At 51.9% G+C, this 19,200-nt stretch overlaps 1 protein-coding gene across 1 annotated transcript in view; it reads right to left on the bottom strand.

Moving 5' to 3' along the window:
- Positions 1-19,200, bottom strand: part of NTN1 (netrin 1) — a 98,257-nt gene that overhangs the window by 40,652 nt on the left and 38,405 nt on the right. Inside the window, exon 2 of the mRNA XM_017838403.1 lies at positions 4,151-4,339. Coding sequence (XP_017693892.1) covers positions 4,151-4,339 — 189 coding nt within the window. The remainder of the gene's footprint in view (positions 1-4,150; positions 4,340-19,200) is intronic.

The raw sequence follows: 19,200 nt of genomic DNA, 5'->3' as shown, positions 1-19,200 counted from the left end.
TTAATCAAAAGAAATAACACCAGGGCCCTGATTTACGGCGGCCCACGACAGAGCGGGGCGGACGAAGGTTTGCAGGACCCAGATGTGGAATTCACTTGCAACATCATTTGGAGCAGAGGGAAAGCAGAAGGAACTGGAAGCACGGCTTTGGTGTGTTGGGAACTCTTCGTGCTTTCTCAAAAACTAGTGAGAAAGGAACAATTCACCCTTGTCTGTCTTAAAAGACGAACGTGCAAAATTTCTTATATCTGGAGCTTTGTTGCTTCTCTGGACAGCCCCCACACCTGAAGGGTCAATGCAACACCAGGGGTTTGATGTGTCCAGGGCAAAGGGCATCCTGCTCCCTTGCCCTCTGGGATGAGCCCATCCATCCCCCCGATTGGAGGAGCAGCAGGACCACGGGACTCCTCCAGCCCCAGAGTCCCCAGCTGGGGCCACGCAGAGATCAGCTCTGGGGTCTGACCTCAAAACACCGGGGGAACCCGAGCCCTGGCTTGAGTAACTGCTGTCCCTGGGTTTGCCTGACCACCCACCCACAGCAGCCACACTCCTCCAGCCCCAGCCCCAGCCCAGCCCCAGCCCCAGCTCCAGCCTGGCAGGCTCTGGCGCTCACCCAGCGTTGCCACTTCATGCAATATCCCCGCTCCATCTGTCATCAATTCCTTTGCATGTGGTTTGCAGACTCCGTGCCGTGCCCTGCCTTGTGTGGCTCTGTGACAGGGCATCTCTGGGCACTGACAAATTCTTTGCTTTTATCATTTTTGCAAGAAAACCACGGGAAGCAAACGCAGAGGCGAATTACACGGCACAGCTGCATTGCTGTTAACCATCAGGGAAAAGTCATCCTTAAAGCCCAGCTTCTTATGCCTTCATCTGTGCTGCTGAAACAACTTCAGATCATTAAAAAAAAATCTATAATTTAACAGTTATTATAGGTTTGGCTATTAGAAAGCCAAACAGCCCTGTGATGGGTGTTGCCCAGCTCTACTTTCTACTCACCTTGTGCTGCCTAAGCCTCAAGCTGTGCCCTATGAACACCTGCAAAATTTGTGGATTTCTCTTTTTCTCCAAGTTAAAATTAAGTAGACCTTGTGCAAACATTTATGCAACATTGTATTTTTGCATAAATAGCCAACCAACCATTGAAAAGAATGCCTCTCCAATTTTCTAACGTTAGAGCTGAGGTGCATAACCTCTTGTATAGGATGGAGTGGGAGATGAGGAATGTGAGCGAGAGGAAAGGCATTTTAGCTGGATGTGTGTGTTAGGCTGAATAAAGGAGTTGAATTAGTACAAAAATCTCCTTGGCAGCTCTTTCATGGGGTGTTTGCTGTGAGCTCACACACTTGCCAGGGTAGGTGAGTGTGTCACATGCTCTTGGCAGCTCCCAGGGCACCAGGGCTCTGTTGTATGCATTTATTTAAATTCGTTACATGTGGAACACAATCAGAGCAATGTGATGGCTGAAAGACTCAAGTCTTACAGAGAAAACAGTCTGGTGGGTGAGAGCAGACAGCAGGTAGTGGTGAGGGAGATGGCAGATGCTTCAGAATGGTTAATTCCTCAATTGGAAACACATTTGGTCAAGATGAGGCTCTGGGAGAGGATTGCCCATTGTCAGCTGGTTTGGTGAGGTGATAAATGAATATTGTTATCAATGGTGAGATGGCTGAAGCTGTTAGATGATAGGGTTGTTTTTTAAACATGCCTGTTTTCAACAATTCCTTCAGAAAAAGCCCTGAATTGGGAAAGAAAAATAGAGGGAATATGAACCTCCACCGTGTCATAAACAGAGCTCAGGAAAACGAGTTTTCAAGGGAATGCCTGTGCTGTAGGGAACTTCATTTTGCTGCTTTTGTACAGGACAGTGGATTACACCAACAATAACCCAACAAGTACTGTGAGATCCTGCTCATAGGCTGCAAGCTGGGAGCTGCTCAGCACAGTTATCACATACCTTTGTATCTGTTACAAACCATGGGGGCTGGAGAAGTATTTAAATTTGGCCACCTCCAATTTGAAGTGCAGGAGCAGTTTGAGAAGGCAGAGGTTGAGAGAAGGACAACTGCAAAGAGCATTTAATAGAGTGAATGACCCAGCAACTGGGAAATTCAGCCTAAAATCCTTGTGGAGGGCCTCATGGAGGCCAGTGCCTGAATTCCCAGTGCTCTCCTGGGGAAACTGAGGCAGCTCTGAGGTTTCCCACCTGCAGGTACCACCCAGCTGTGTTTTTGGGTAGGACCACTGTGCTGTCAGCCATGGAAAAGTCAGCAGAGTGAAGGGCCAGGGAACAGCAAGGAGGGATGGGCAGGACAAGGGGAACAGGCTGCCTGGCCAGGGAGGAGAGCTGGGAAAAGCAGGAATGAGGACGGTCCTGGGAAGTGCCAGGATCAGTCAGGAGAGGGTTAAGCATGGACATCACTGCCAACACAGGGCAGAGACTGCATTTTCCCAGGATGGAAAAGCAGGAGATGGAATCCATCCTACCCTCCAGCCAAGCATCCCCTCCCTCTCCATGCTCCCTGTGCTGATCCCAGAGGACTGGAATCCCTATGGATGCACAGCGAGCCCATGGCTGACAAAGAGCCCTCCTCTCCTCCAAATCACACCACATCCCCAGAAGTCCCCATGCTGGGGAGGCAGAAACCACAGCCCTGGGAAGGAGTTTACTGTCCTTGGGAAGGGCAAGAATTCTTCCCAGTGGGGCAGCCCAAAACCCTTTCTGGGAAGAAGGAAGGTAGACAGGAATCAGGCTCTGGACAGCAGCAGTGCTGATGATGGAGGGTGATGGATGCCCACATGCATCCCACAAGGAGTGCCCACACCTTCACCATTTCCATTTGACTGGCCCAACTGAACATTCCTTCACTGCTATTTCACTGTTATTTCATCAGTGACCTGGATGTGAAGGCAGAAATGCTGACTTTATTCCGACACAGATCCTCTCAGGATGGGGAGACAAAGCATTTCCACTCATAGCATGCAGCTCCCTGCCAGAGCTGGGGTCCCTCTGGGTGTTGGGGCTGGCATGGAAGTGGCTCAGCCCCTCAACACCCCTCTCTTCTGGCTCCATGCATCCTGAAATGGCAGCTCCTCTGCCGCCCAGGCCCATGGATGGGGTTCCCAGCAGCCCACACATCAGCTGGAGTTGGTTAGGAGCCTCAGTGCGGGGTGGGTCGAAAATATCTCGTTGGAATAGTTTTTACAAGGTGAAAAGGGAGGAACAGGACTGTCTGAAGAAGTGGTTTCTTTTTCTGTTTTGGCAAAAAGTGTCTGTTTTCAGTGGGGAAAAAAAAAATAAAGAAGCAGCATTTTCATTAAAAATTAAAATGCTGAAGACTCAAAACTTTCCAGCCAAAAATACCCAGCTAAGGCCAAAAAGCTTTTCATTTCTTATTGAAATGAGTCTTTAGAGAGAAAAGAGCTGAAGATTTCTGTGGGAAACCCCAGCATTCTCTAGTCTGGCTTTTGAATGTTTGCTTGATTCCTTTCACTGCACCTCAGGTTCAGGATTTACGTCTCCCCCAGCTGAGAGCGGAAAAGGTTCATTTGCAGGATTTGCTCTTATTGCTGCTCCCGCCCCAGCTGAAGCCCAGCTCGCCTCCACGTCCACACGAGGAAATCTCAAAAAACTCTGAGCTCAAAATAAACTTGTTTCCCTTTTTACTGTTCCCTCCTCGTCCCGAGGAGTGACATGTTCTGTGCGTGGGTTAAGCGCTGCCTGTGCCCCAGCAGTGCCGGGGCGAGGGTGGAGTGGGGGAGCTGGAGAAGGGTATTCGGGGGAGGCTGATTTACAGATGCTACATCTGACCCCATACCTGGGATTTTATGCACTTTACGTGTGTGATGACCAGGTTAGCAGATGAGGCACGTGATAACTGATAAACACTGAAATAAAGTCATTCTCAGCAGTGAGGATTTGTTGTATTTCGATGGCCCCGTCCTCACCAGGAGGAGACCAGGGAGAGGTGATATCAGGGAACGTGGGGGCAAGAAAAGCAATTTCAAACGGCAAGAAAAGTCATTTCAAATTGGTTTGGGAGAGGGAGGAGCAGGAGGAGTTTGGCTCCTGCGGGAGCAGGAGCTGCAGGAAGGGGCTGGAAGGGAAGGAGCTGCGGGATCCCGGCTGTCCCACGCCCGACCCCGGTACCTTTGCAGGCCTTGCGGTGGGAGATGGGCTTGCTGAGGTCTCGGTAGAAGCCCTCCTTGCAGTAGTGGCAGTGCCTCCCCGCCGTGTTGTGCCGGCAGTTGAGGCAGACGCCGCCGCTCTTGCGCCCCGACAGCTTGTACAGCTCCATGTTGAAGCGGCAGCGCCGGGCGTGCAGGTTGCAGTTGCAGGCTGAGAGAGGCAAAGAGTGGAGATCGTCACCATTTGTGCCCAGCTACGGAGGTGCCAAACCCAGGGGAGCCTGTGTGAGCAGGGCTGGGCACCCAGTGTGCCCTGTCAGAGTGGGGTGTCACGGGGTGGGATGCTTTGGTGCAGCTGCTAACCCATACTCCCTCCTGACCAAGGCTGTGTGATAAGTCCAGCTTTCTGGAAGGGAAAGCTGAGGTCACTAAGACCTCATTTCACTATCCTGACTTGCAGCAAATGTACCTTTGCCTCTCCCTGCTCTTAATGTGGATTAGAATCTGGGTGCAGGCAGGGTTGTGAGGACAGGGAGCCCATCCATGGTCAGGGAACAGAGCACAGCCCCCCACACTCCTCCTCCAGCTCTGTCACAAGCACTTTGTCCCATGCAAGCACCACTCTCTCCCTTCTCATCCACTCTCACTTTGTATTGTGCTACTGCTCAGCACAAAGGCCCCCAAACTGCCATGAAATCCCTCACTTCCCAGTACCTCAGGAACCCCCTCTGCCCACCCCTGCAGGAAGGGCATTTCCATCATCACCTGCCCGACCTTCCCGGTATTCCCACTCTCACCAGTTCTGACACACGTGTGTGTTTGAGCTCCAAATACCATTTCAAGACCTTCCTAGCTAGTTTCTTCCTAGCCACAGGCTCTGTTACTCATCTGCAGCCTCAGGTATGCTGATAAACCTCATCTCTGCCTCGGCATCCCCCATCCCGCCTGGGGCAGGGCCGGCCTGACACCCCGTTAGCCAAATACCAAGAAGTCCCCCAGTGCTTTGATTGCATGTGCTGTGACTGAGATGTCCAATTCCTCCACCATATGCAGCCTAGTGTCAACACAGGCACTATTTTAACAGGGGGCCTTCGCAAAGGACAACTTAAGGACTTCAAAAGCCCGACCCCTCGCCTGCCTCTCCCCAGAGCTGTCACGGGGACATCAAGAGGCAGTTGCTGGGGCTCTGTGCTTTGCTGAGAATTTTATAGCTTGTTTTCTTTTCCCCTTGCTTTTATTTGCTCTTCACCCCTGAACAATGCAGCTGTGCCATGCCAGGCCACAGCTGGGCCTCTCGGCACGAAGGTGTCACGGCTCTGGGCTTGTCACCTTCCTTTAGAGCAGAGACATCTTAATCCCTCATTCCTTCCTGTTTACCTTATGGTGCTTGCCCAACACAAAGACATGCTATATTTGCTTAATTATCAAATTTCAACCCAGAAAATTACAGTGCAGTTCCGCATTATTCATCAGGAACAACTCCCAGCTGACACCAGACGTGAAAGGAAAAGGGAGAGCGAAATCCTCCATCCACATCCAACCAGTGGGATGGAGCCTGCTCTCTCCGTGCCTTGCAATCGGAATTCCTGCAGCTGGCGTGGTGAGGCCAAGCCTCAGGTCCCCACCAAACGCTGGCAGAGCAGGAGCAGCAGCCACCGACGTGCCAATGGTGACAGGAGCGTCCCGGGAGCGGTTTGCCGGCCGGGAGGGAGTGAGATTCCTGACACTGAGCAGGGCCACGGCTTTGAACCGCGGTTTGCCTCTCCTTTAGATCAGCCCAGCTGCCTGTGGGTGCATTTGTCAACTCCTGAAACAGGAGATGGCCATCAAGGAGACCGGAGACACCGCTCCTGCATCCCGAGGGAATGGCTGCTGTTTAGATCTGGCCGGTCCCACAGACACATGTGCTGATGCTGCGCTTTAACAGCCTGTTTGCAGCTAAAAGGAGCACAGGAGCATGCACCAGGCGCTTTCTGTGCCCTCTTTGGAGGCTTTTCCCCTCCCATCTAAACCTCAGGAAGAGCAGCATGCTGTGCCTTGCTGGAGCAGCTGCTCAGCTCTGGTTCCTCCTCGTCTCACACGTGCTGAGCAGCCCCAGCCACCACGATGGCTCCACCACACGCAGTAAAAATAGGGGGTTAGAGGTGATTCTTGCCCTGCAGAACACACGAGCTGAGCTTCTGGGAAGGAGGTGAAGTTTTTAGAGTCCCAATCCTTGTTTTTCAGAAGGTAAAATCCTTGTTTTACGGAGGTGAATGAAGATGTTGAGATTAAACCCTTTTTCTGGGCGTGCAGAAAGTGCAGAGCCAAGGGCTGGTTCCTTCACTCAAGGCAGAACCTCTCCCCAGCCATTAACCAGGGCTGTGACATGAAGGATGATCTCTTGGTTGTACCTAAATCCCAAGGCAACACCTTTATCAATGGCACAGCCTCAGGACTCAGCTCAAGCAGAGGAAAAAAGAGATTTCGATGCCTCAATCTGAGGGCTGGTCATCCCTGCTGTAGCCTGTGACCACATGGGCACATCTCCATCGTTCAAAGCCTTAAGGCTCATGAGCAGCTCTGCCTTTGGTGCTACAAACCACAGGACTTAGTCCCTGTTGATTAAAAAGAGGAGACATTTCTCCAGGGGGTGGCATGGCCTCACAAAAGACTTAGTTCTTCCTTGAATCTGTCAGAAATGCATGTTTTCCCCAGAGAGTGAAAGCTCACCTCCTCCTAAAACTTGTATTTTAGGAGAGCTGGACTTGGCACTCAAGTATTTTGCAAGATTGCATTGGCAAATCCCTTTTTAAAATTCAAAGCTGAGCCCACACGAAGAGTGACTGAAAATCTTCGCATTTCTTTGGGTTGCTTGATAAGCAGAAATGTTTTTGCAAAACCAGGAAAACAGGACTCTTGGGATTTTCTCAAGTTCTTTGCTAATATTTCTGCTGGTCCCACCAGAGCAGAGCTGCACAGGAATGTGGAGGAATAAGTGGAGTGTGTAGAGCAGCTCAGAGCTCTGCTCCTGGGATCAATTTTACACTGATCTTCCAGGGATGGGAATATCCAGTGTCTGAAGAAGGGAAGAAGCTGAACCTCACAAGATGCTGCAAGGAGCTCCCCAAAACAGCCATCCCTGTCCTCACCCAGCGTCAACAACCTAAATATTGTGGATGCCTTGGGGTATAAACCCTCCAAGGAGGAAATGAATGAGCTGGGAGAAGGTGTGGGCTGGTCCAGCCCATCTCCATGAGCAGCACGACCTCCCTGTGAGCTTCCCACAAGCACAACAAGCAGCCAGGGAGCAACAGCCCTCCACTGCGACTTCTCAGGTTTTTTTGGCTCCATCAGCTCAGCCTTTGTTCTGTCTCCTCTTTCCACCTGCACTCCCAAGGCACAGAGGACACCCCTGGACACTGGTTGCCTCCTAGCACACAGCTGCAGTGCCATCATCCACCCCCTCCTGATCCACCTGTCTCTGCCCACAGAAGTGGCCAAACTGCCACAGGGAGAGTGGTTTTAGTTGAAATTACTGCCTCCTGTGTTCACCCTGAGTGCCTGGGTCCTGAGTGGCCAGTGCTGTGCACCCCTGGCCACCAGCCGGGCTGGATGGAAGCTCCGTCTGCAGCCTGATGTGTTTGCAGATGCCCAGTGGGAGAGGTTTGGTCTGATTGAAGGAAGATAGCCATCCTGTTTTCTCCTGACAATAGCACACAGGGATAGAGGAATTAGGGCAATGCAGTAACTGACCCATCCAGGCATCAGAAAGTCCTTGCTGGGACACGTCAGGATGGGATCCATCACCCGGAGGTGCTGAGTGCTGTGGACCCAGCAGCAGGTCGTGATGCTCTTGGATCCCATCTCCCAACCTGTGCACAGTCCCTGGGTGCTCCCCATGGTGGGCAGGGGGAGTGGCTCACCCGGCCACACTTCCCTGGACAGAGGCACTCGGGAAAGGCGGATCCCGCCCTCCCTCTCCCTCACCCGAGGTTAATCGCCCGCTGTGCTAAAGAGTTTTGCCTCGCTCCTAACACGACTTGGCCTGGCTTTAATTTTCAGCCACTGCTTCTTGGTTGGAATTTCCCTGCCACACTAAGTGGCTCTTTAGCAACCCAACTTTTCTTTCTATGAATGCCTTTGCCAGCTGTAGTAAAAATCACCTCCCGGTATTGGCATCACCTTCACACCCCACGCTTTGCTTTTCACCTGGGGGAGAAGACACCCCTGCACGGGCTGCAGACCCAGCTATGAGCAAAACATGGACCAGGTGCTGAGACCTCTCTGATGAAAGGGTTTGGCTGCAGTTGCTCAGCTAAGCTCAGTGCTGCTGTCTCCTGCTCTCCTCTTTCTCCCCTCTTGCCAAGGACCTCACAAGCCTTTTGTTCGCTTGCTTTATTGCACACAGATGTACAGAGCTTCATCAAACTGTCTCTACCTGAGCTGCCAGGCTCCGATATGAATAACCAGGTTTCATTTAAACACAGATGTTCAGAAACTTGGAGAAGGCTGGAGTGGAAAAGGGGAAAGCTGTGGTTTGGACCCGGCTGAAGAAAGTACCGCAGAATCTTCTCCACATTGAAAACAGCGACTCGGTCAAATTAATCACTCGAAGAAGGTCAAGGTGGGTAGGATTTTCCATTTGGGAGAATGAAAGGAGATACATGAATGGAAGCACAGGCTGGAGCTGTGTGGTGGGAGCTGTGGTTGTGGTCTTTGTGCTGCTGCTGTGTCCCCCAGGCCCCATGTCCCAGTGCCCTGCGTCTCCCAGGACGCATTCCTCTCCGTGGTTTTCATTCAGCAATGACAATGCTGCCCTTTCAAAAGACCCCACCCTCCCAAAGCTTATATTTTGGCAATTTTCAAAATGCAAATTGCTTTTTAAACAAACGAAAGCCCCAAAACATTTTGTTTTAATTTTTGCAAACAATAATTCGGGGGAAGGGGGGAAGGGAAAGGGGGGGATAGAAGAACCCAGAGGCTGAAAGTAATCTCTAAATTTGACTTGAATTTATGAACAGTCTCAGTCTTTTTAAAATCGTCCTTTTCCCAAATAAGTTTCTTTTTTCTAGAAAATTGCTAGTTCAGCCTGAGCCATTATTTCTCTTCTGCAGAGCAATCCTTGCGTGCACTGTCCTGGCTGCTGAGAGGGCACCCTGTCCTTACCCATCTGGGAGGGGGCTTTGCTCCCAGGGCACGCCTGGAGATATCTTCAGGGGTCTTATTTTTGAGGACCACACTGGTCAAGGAAAGAGCCACCTTTAAATCAAAGAGAGGAGACAATAGAGGTGAGGCAGCCAGAGACCTGTCTGCTTGCTGGACAGGGAGGTAAAGAGAAATCCCCTCTGGAGACAGCAGGAGGGCATCCCTGGTCCCCTACAGTGTCTCTTCAAGCTTGCTGGCAACTGGTTTGAGGTTTTAGAGCAGCTGGGCACAAACCTGGAGCTGCTGGATGAGCTCCCACACCACTACATGGCACTGGAGCCCACTGGTCCAGCACAGGCTGCTGTGCATTGGGTTGCAAGGGCTGTGCCTTCTGAGTGATCCCAGGTGGTGTGGCCTGCAGGGATCTCTCCTGAGGGCTATGGATGTGGGGGAGAGGGTTTCTGTCCGTGCCTGCTGCAGCAGAATGGCCAAATGTGGGTGAACACCAGCCGTGGTGGTGACAAAGTCCTGCAGAGTGGAACCACCACGTGTAGCCCCAGGAGCTTGGAGCCATCAGTAGAGTGCCCAGACCCAGCTCTGCTTGCCCTCCCGTGTGGCCCAGTGCCACCCACCACAGGCCCAGCCAGACACTGAACAGAAACGTTTGCTCAGGAAAATTCATTTGCGTGAGCTGCTGAGTCTGAGTGAGGAGCAGGCTCAGAAGTTGGCTTGGTTTGCTCAAGCAAGGGGAAATCCATCAGGGGGTTGTGGCTGCGAGGGGGAGACACAAGGTCTGTGCCAGGCCCCAGGTTTTCCTGACAGTCAGAGCAAAAGGATGGAGGGAAGTGTGTGGACACACCACAAAATATGCAGCTATGGCTGGCATCGCCCACGGCCCCGAGCCACAGACCTGGCCTGCAGCAAAACCAAGTGTGCACTGTGGTGGGGGAAGGAAAGCCCCATCCCTACTGGGATGGGACCCGCACACTGCTGGGCCTGAAGGCTTTCTGAGCAGCCCCTCACAGTCTGAGCTACTCCCCATGAGGCCTCTCCCCTCTCTTTGCCCGTGAGAAACACCCCAAGAGCAAGGAATGGCCAAATTGCACAGGTGGGTGAAGCAAGAAAGAAGAGTCCTGGGGGGAGAAACACACTGAGAGCGTCTTCCCCTTGGCACAAAAACGGGTTGGGGAACAGAAGACTTTTCCATGCCTGAAAAACCTGAGGAATAGCCATTCTGTGGAAAAGTTCTAGACGAGATGTCATCAGTGACTCAGAACCTCCCTGGGGATGATGCACACCCCAAGTGCCCTTCACTTCCCACTTTGCCCAGTTCCCAAACCTCTACATCCCTGAGGGACCGGGAGGCCCTGGAGATGACCCCCTGTCAACACTGGTTCTGCAAAGTAGAACAACTCTCTGCAACACTGAAGCCCAAGTTGGTAACAGCAACATTTACATCCACCTGGGATTTCCAACGATAAGACACTCATTCTCTTTTATGTAGAAAAAAAAAATAAAATAGCCAGACTCTGTTTGGGCTGAAATGTTTGAGATCAGGCATCTGACTCAGGCTGAATATTTCTAGAAAAGTCCCTGCTAAAATGATTCAGCTGGTAATGAGAAACAAGACTAGTGAAAAATACTGTGCTGTGCCAATGCTAACAAATTTGGGGATTTATTTCCCTAAAGAAAATCTATTGCCCTTATATTAGAAGCCAAGGCTTAAACAGAAAAACATTGCTTTATGGTAGGGATGTGTCTTTTGCTGTCTCTAAGAAGAACTCCTCGAGCTTGGCTGAGTTTCTAAAGGCACTGAGAAATGGGGAACATGTTTGGTTAAAGCTGATGAAGTTTTGTAGATGAATTCCCTGAAAATCCAATTTTCACTGCCCAAAGCAAGCCTGTAGAGAAAGGGCAGCTGCTGGTGGACTCTGGTGCTGAATGTGGTGGTGCCAACCCACCCTGGTCCCTCCTGCCTTCAATGCAAAGTCCATCATGCCCTGCCATGTTCATCATCAACTCCATCAGCAGGAAGGGTGAACTTTCAGCAGAGTGAGTGGGAGAAGCAGATGCTAAACAGCAGACCTTGACAGCTTCAACCCATGAATGTGTTTTGGGAATTGCCCTCAACCTGGCTGACAGCAGGGGTAAACCAGGCATGTCCATGGCAAACCAGATGTCCATCAACACTCATAGCCAGCTTAAATACTGTCCATAAAACTGGGCAGCCGACAGCTTGGCAAGGCCAGCTCCCAGGATGTGGTCTCTGGCATGTGGTTATGAGAGCGGATACAGGGAGAAAGTCCAGAGCTGTTCACAGATCAGCTCTCAAGGAGGAAAGAACAAGTCCCATCAGATCAGCTACTGAGGGTTACTTTGTCATCACGCACAATTATCAAGTTTTCTGTAGTGCAGGGTCACCAAAGCTCTTCCCAATAGCAGAAGATCCCTTTGGAGAGCACCCAGCAGCTGCTGCAAACCAGGCACTGTGGCTGCCTGTCCATCCTCCAGCCCCACATGCCATGGGAGCTGGTCCCAACAGGGACAGACACCACTCACAACTTAACCTCCAACGTGAACCTGGCTGCCTGGGGTCTGATATATGGTTTTATTAATTTCATGAAGGGACATATTTTCATAACTGCTTCCACATTTATTAGTTCCAGACTGGACTGGAACACCAGAATCTCAGTAGGTATTTCCTGGCTGTACACGTGGCATTTCTGGCCCCACAGGAAGCTTCAGAGGAGCAAGAACAAGACTTATCTTCTGGAAGATTTACAGCTCTTTGTTATTCAGATTTTGAGCCAGATTTTAACAATCTCTGGGCAGTGAAGATCCCCCCACTGCCAGCCAGCACACGTGGCAAACAGCTGCTCGCAGCCAGCAAGGTCCTACTGAATGGTGGGTTCCTGCCTGGAACCCTTGGAGACACGTCCAGTGACCTGCAATGACTCCTTCCCAGCCACCAGGCAGCTGACTGTCTATCAACAGGCAATTGGGGTGGATGAGAAACCTGTGGGCCTGTTGTGTTTCACTGAAATGTTGGGATTTGTGGCAGCCTCTCACCCAAGGCATTTTATCCCAAGACAAAAGCAAGTCTTACTCAATACAGGATGGAAATCACAAAGCAAGCCTTGCCCTGGTGCAGCACACACGGTTGTACTCAAAGTGCCTGGAAGTGGGTTGCAAATTGCCCTCACTTTGTCCAGTGTGCTGGTAGGAACATCGATGCTCTTTAACAGAGACTGGAGAAGACTCTTTTTCCACCTAGAGAACCTCTGGGAGCTGTCTGAAGATGAGGCCTTCAGCCTTGTAGTCTACATCATGAGTCTGCCTCAACAAGGACTGGAGGAACCACCTCTGAGGAGTGGGATGAGAGCTTCAGATGGACCTCACCTGAGGGCCGATCTGTGACTCAGAAGGACATGGGCAGAGTGTGTGCCAGGCTCGTCTCCTACACTGACTGACAGCACTTTGTACCCACATCCAGGTCCCAGCACAGCCAGTGAAGTGATGGCACTTGCAGGCACATTCTGAGTGATCCAACAAGAGCTCCCCTCTGCAAATCAGATGTTGTGCAGGAAGTTTGCAGATAACCTTCTGACTGGAAAGAGTTTAATTAATTTTATTTTTTTTTTGAGAAGGGAAAAGTCAGGAAGTGAACTCTTTATTTCAGTGTGGGAGATGATACCAGGCTGTCATCAGCTTTCTTTATTTAGTTGCACCATCCAAACCCAGCCTCCTGAGATTGTAAATCCTTTGAAATGAATTGTTTGCCTCCCGTAACTCATCCAGATGCCATCCAAAGGCAGGAGCTGACGGAGAGCTCACCCCACAACCCACAGGTTATCAGAGATAGCAGGCAGCCACCAGCCCCCCCTTTGCCCACCCCAGCTCAGCTCCGAGGTGCTCCTTAAGTGTCAGTGTTTATTTAGAGTCCGAGGGGAATCCACTTGGGAACAATTTACCCACTTAGACTCTGGCCTTGTGGTTTCCTCTTATCTGGTACAGATCTCAGCAGCAGCTTCCCTCGACTGCTCCCTGCTCCGTGGGTTGTGGTGCTTTGCAAGACCTTTCTCCCCTCTCTACCCCACTCCTCCCTCCTCCGTGTCCAGCCTGATGACCCCACGGGCAGTTCTGAACCACTGCACGTTGAGTGGATGCTTTTCAAACTGCCAAAATCATCATCCCAGCCCCAAGTGCTTGGTCTCCTCAATACGTCTGTGTTTCTGTAAAACCCTGCAGCTCAAGAGGAGGGCACCTGGTGGGTCTGAGCACTGCAAACCTTCAGGTGATGCTCCAGCCCAGACCAAGGGGCAGGAGCCAGCACACCCAGTGCACAGGCCATCACTGCCCCACTCCAAGACATTTTCCTATAAGCATTCCTAAATTTCTGATCGAGGAGGAATCAGCCATTTGAGGGGTAAAGCCCCAGCACAAAGAGGTATTGAAAGAATTTGCTCATTCAGAGCGAAGTTTACCCAAAATGCAAAAGGCTGATGTGTAATCTGCCCAGCAAAGAGTCAAAGCATTTTCAGATCTGTATTAAAACTCTCCAGCCCAGAAGGACCAGAGATACAAACAGCTTTAGCTCTGCTTCCATCAGTGCCCCAGGGAGCCAGGAAACTTGGCCATGGTTCCCCATCAGCCAGGGGTGAAAGCAATGCAAAGCTGTTTTAAACTGGCTCAGGCTGTGCTTCCTCCAGGGCAGACCCAGCTTAAAGTGCTGCTGCTCCTGTGCCCAGTCACTGCCGCTCCCGTGGTGCTAATTCAGCCTCCTGTGAGGTCGGGCTGTGCCGGGATCTACTTTATAAACAAACAAAGAGTGTTCAGGAACGTGCTGTGTTTTTTTAACCCTAGATCATTTCCCAATCTTCTCTGGAGCAGGGCCAGGGGAATTGTTAAACCAGCCCCAGCCAGACCTGCTTCCGAAGGGACTCTGTAGCTGGGAACCAAGGGCTGCTGCCGGAGCCTGGCATGGAGCTCAGCACATCCCATGGCATCTCTCCTCAAACTGAGCAGCACCCCCAACAAGGTGACACAGAGTCCAGTGTCCTGTGTCACTGTAGCAGAAACACCTCTCTGAAGTCCAGCTCTTGCAGGATTTCCCTCTGGAGCCCGAGTCAGCACCACTTTCTCCTGTAACACCCTTTTGTCCTTTCCCCACCGTTGGTTGGATGCTGCCTTCCCTCTTCTCTGCCAGGATCCCATCACCTCATCTCCCTGGGCAGTGCCAGTGGCTGCATCTGTGTATTTACACCCCTCTAGACCCCATATCCCTGTGGCAGCAAGGACAGGGGACCCCTGCCCGTAAGATACCATCCTTCTTGGAGCTGGGAAAGGGTGTTATCCTGCAGGCAGATCCCACAAGCAGCTCATGGAACTGCCGTGTTACAGTATGGACAAAAGCCAGGCAAGGGGATTCTCCAAGGGGATGGTCCCCTCTGTTTTGTCTCACATTGTGGGACTGTTTGGGAGATGGTCCTGCCTGTGCCTGCAGATGCTGCTCCAGCCCTTGCCTTACTCTGGGAGACAAAGCACAGGGTGGCTTTGGGAGCACTCATCACAGCCTCCTCCCCTTCCTCATGCATTACAGACCTCAGCTTGGCCACTTGACACACCAGGCAGTAACACAAGCCTGACAGATGACGGCTCTCGGGAAGGGATTTGGTTTCTCTCCGAGGCCGAGCTGGCTCAGGGGAGCTGTTGGCAGCTCAGCGCGTTCGCTTCCACCCAGCAGAGCAGGACCAAGCACCTGGAGAGGTTGGCCATGGGGCTGCCCCTGTGCCACACAGCCTGGGCTCAGCCACTTCTGCTCAGCAGCTCTTTCCTCAGTGAGGAGATGCTCCCCAGTACAACACCCCTTCCCAGCACAACACCCCTTCCCAGCACAGTACCCCTTCCCAGGCTGGAGGCCACGCCAGGAGAGCCAGAAACACCCATCTCTGCCTGTGCCATCCCCAACTGCAAAGCCCTGGCTGTGTCCAGAAGGACACCCACGTCCTAATATGACACCAAAGCCTTGAGCCACCCTGAGCTGCCATTTCTCATTTTTGGAAAATATTTTCCAACCCTATTATATTAATTAATGCATTTAAAAGTAGATGAGTGCTTTGTAGGATTGGTTTCTTGCATCAGCTATTGTGCAGGGAAGAACTAGTGTCTTCCAAAGCACCACTGGTCCAAAATAAGTCTTGATCTTCCCTGCATGGTGGATGTCTCTGTTTTTCTGGCAATGAAGTTCCCTGATCACTTTGGGCAGGTTCAGTTCACCATCAACCAACCCTGAAAAGGGCCTGAGCTCCTGCAATCTGCAAAGTGCTCTGCTGAGGCAGGTGTGTGCATGGGAAACATTGTTCCAGGAGCCTGGGGCTGGGCACCAGCACACCTCCCTGCTATGCTAATAAAGTACAGTAGATTGCTACTAATTTATCCCTGTTCAATCTATCCTACAGTGATATGAAAACAGGGGCCATCCATCCTTACCTGCACGTCTGGATGAAGGTGGGAAGCTGATCAGTGGCACATGTGTTTTTTCTCTCTGCTCTGCCCTTCTTTCTGCTCTGCAAACACCCCAGAATTCAGTAGCTGTTGATGCCAAGGCAACGAGCAGAGTCAGCACTTCCTTCTTCCCATCCCACTCCTGCCCACCACTGCCTCATCCAAGGCGTGGGCACACACTTCCCTGGACACCCCAGATGGTAACAAACTGCTGTCCCAAACAAACAGCTGCACTATCCCATTCCCTGCACTCTGGCACACAAACAATTCCACCAAAAGCAGAGAAGGTCATGCCATGGCTTGGCCAATCCTGGTCAAGCCACTTAACACTGCTGTGCCTCAGTTTCCCTTCCTGGAAGTGGGCAGGTGCCTCAGGGGGACCCTGGGAGGGTTTTGCTGTGGCAAAGGCTGAGAGCTGTGGGTCACAGGAGACCAAATTGTTTGTGGATCTCTCTGTTAGATGACTTATAAAAGTTCAGCACTACCTGGGAAACCTCAGCAGAGATGGATTTGAATTCCACTTCCAAGTCTTCCAAAACCTGAGGTAATCTGCAACCACACAGTCCTGAGAACAAATCCCAGCAGCTGATGGGATGAGCATCCACTGCCCATCCCACAGTCACTTGGACTCTATGGGTTGGCTTCCCAAATGCTGTGCAGGTGTGAGGAGTCGTGTTTGCTCAGGGATATTCACACTCCGGGGCTGTGGACACAGCTCTCCCCTGTGCCCCGGGCAAACAGAGCTGTCTTATCACTGGGACACTATCGGGGCATCTGAGAGGGAAGGCAAGCTCAGGCTGCTGTGCCTGACCTCCCAATCAGCGTTATCATCAACAGGGACGTGACAGTATTTCACAGAGGGTTGGGACAAGCTGTCTGCCCTCCTCCCCCTACACTGCTCAGGATGGTGACTCTGCTCAGTGCTCCCAGCCAGGCTGGGCAGTCCCAGGACTCCCCAGCAAGGCACTGGTGTATTTTGTTTTCCTGGAGATTGGGGTTTTATCAAAAGCTGACAGGCTTATCCTGCCTTATCAGGGCAGCAGTGCTACCGTTAATGGTTTTCTGTAACACGCTCTGGGCAAAAATGTTGATTGTGCCTGGGCTTGAGTAGGTCGTGGAGGATGGGAGGCCACCACAGCTGAGCTCAGCATCCTCAGCCCACTGCAGGGGTCTCCATGGAAAGGAGTGCCATGATCCCATGGGTGAATGGGACCGTCCTGCACTGTCCTGCCATGTTTGACATCAAAACCCCAGAACTTGTGAACATTCAAAGGTCCCTCTGCAAGAGGGCAGCTGCCAGCCCAGGTGTCCCACACACACATCCATCTGGAACACAGTATTTCACCTTCTCACTTTCTCTTGGATTGCCATGGGATATGTTACTTGTCCGTTCTCCTGCTTCCCAGGTGACTAGTGACAGCCTGAGCTGGCTGAAAGCTCACCCCAGAGAAGGGTCTGGATGCTGTAGGTGACGAGCTGTTACCTGACGGTTCAACAGCCACAGTGCCCCTTAAATGCCAACATCTGAAGGAGCTTCATGGTCTGTGTGTGCTCATCCTCCCAAGCAGCTGTTATCCCCTTTTATAAATGGCAAAACCAAGGTTGCAGTGAGGGATCACAGAGATGTGAGGATCCTTATAGAAAGAACTGATGAGCTGGAAATACAAGTCTCTCTGGGGTCAGTGGGATCTATCAGACAATGTAGGGCAGGAACTTCAAGTCAAGTCTGTACCTTAAGCCAGTGTTTGAGCATAGTCATGAGGGCATGGATGGAAAAACGCTTGGTGGTGCAGGACAAGGGGAATGGGTGGGTATGGACACTTCCAGCACCAGAGGAAGTGATGTTCACTTCATGAAGGATGCTCAGCTCCTGGCTCTGCACAGCTCAGCCCAGCCCTGAGACAGTGTGGGCCTGATCCCACTGACCCAGCATCAGCAAGGATGAGGAAAGTAGACATTCACTCAGGCCTGAAGCAAAGCCACCATATCTGACCCCACAACCTCCCTCAGGCAAGGACAATGCACCTGAAAATGCAGCAGCACTTCACTGCCCAGCCCAGAGCTCATGGCTGCCTGCACACTTTGTAGGGTCACTTAGGGCAAACTTTGATGGCATCAAGTCAAAACATACAGCCCCAGGAAGGCTGTTTTTCTCTTTCTCTCAGAGGGATTTAATCCAGATCAAAGCTAGTCAAACACAGGGATTTCCCAGCTTTTCTGCTGGGATCAACCTCCAATGCATGCCACAGCCCTGGGACACTGTCTTGGTCAGCCTGGCCCTCGCTGCTGTTATCACCCCAGGCCGGGGGCCAGGAAAGACCAGGACTGTTTGAAGAGGATGATTAATCCCTGGATGTGACAGCTTTCATAGCAACGGGGCAGTCTTTGGAGAAAAGCTTGACATGAACACCCAGACACATAAAGCTGCACGTTCTTCAGGGCACAAAGGCTGTTTCTGGCTGTGGAAATTCTTTACTCTTCATTTTGGCCAGGACCTGAGGAATGGAAGTGCCTAGTAGAGGGTTCCCTGGGGGTGAGAGAAGGATACTGGGGTCCCCCCTTTCCTAAAGCCATATCACCCACATTTTCCAAGCCCCCTGCTCTCCACTGGTCTGTGGCCTTGCAGGCACTGCCAGCATCCTGTGGTCACATCTGTAACATCAGGGTCACTGCCAAAACCCACCCTGGGGCACAGCAATCACCAGGAGACAGCCCAGACCCGAGCAAAGGTGCTGACAACCTCTTTGAGGGCAGAGGAGGAGGAGGGGGTGTAATGGAGCCCTGGGTGTCCCAGCAGCTGCCTTCTCCCTTGCCCTGGGGGACTCCAGGGACACCACACACTCCTGTGCTTGCCAGGCAGATCTTATCGGAACCCTTTAATTACCTTATCACGGGCAATTAGCTCCCACTGCCCCTGGCACAGTCTGCAGGTCTGGATCCTTTCAAAGGAGGGCTGGCAGATGTGCAGACATTCCTGGGATGGAGGGAGTGGCGGTGCTGGTGATGGTGAAGAGGATGCTCAGAGATGGGCTGGAGTCACTCAAGCCAAGGGAAGGGCCACTTTGGCCCTGAAATTGCCTGTCCCTGGATCTGAGTCCAGTCCATGAGCACTCCTGCAGTCACAGCGAGGAGCATGACTGTGTGCTTACATGGACATGGGGCAGCTTGGGCATGGGCAGGAATGGAGCCATGTTCCCACAAATCCTGGAGCCAGCCCTGAGCAGGTTCCCATACAAAAAACCCCTGGAGTTGTACCTACAGCTTAAGTCTGACCTGCCAGGGACACCATTCAGCTCATGTCCAGACTGTTCTCCCTCCTCTCCATCCCATGGGAAGGGTCTCTGGATGTACAACCCGACATTGTGTCTGGAAATAGGGAAGGTTGGTGCAGGCCAACCCCATGCCAGGGAGCACGTGGTGGTAACAGTGTGGAGAGGCTGG

Source organism: Lepidothrix coronata, unplaced genomic scaffold, assembly GCF_001604755.1.
Source record: "Lepidothrix coronata isolate B3197 unplaced genomic scaffold, Lepidothrix_coronata-1.0 Scaffold337, whole genome shotgun sequence".
NCBI classification, from domain to species: domain Eukaryota; kingdom Metazoa; phylum Chordata; class Aves; order Passeriformes; family Pipridae; genus Lepidothrix; species Lepidothrix coronata.
Note: the sequence above shows the minus strand (reverse complement) of the source record. Positions and strands in the feature narration are given on the sequence as shown.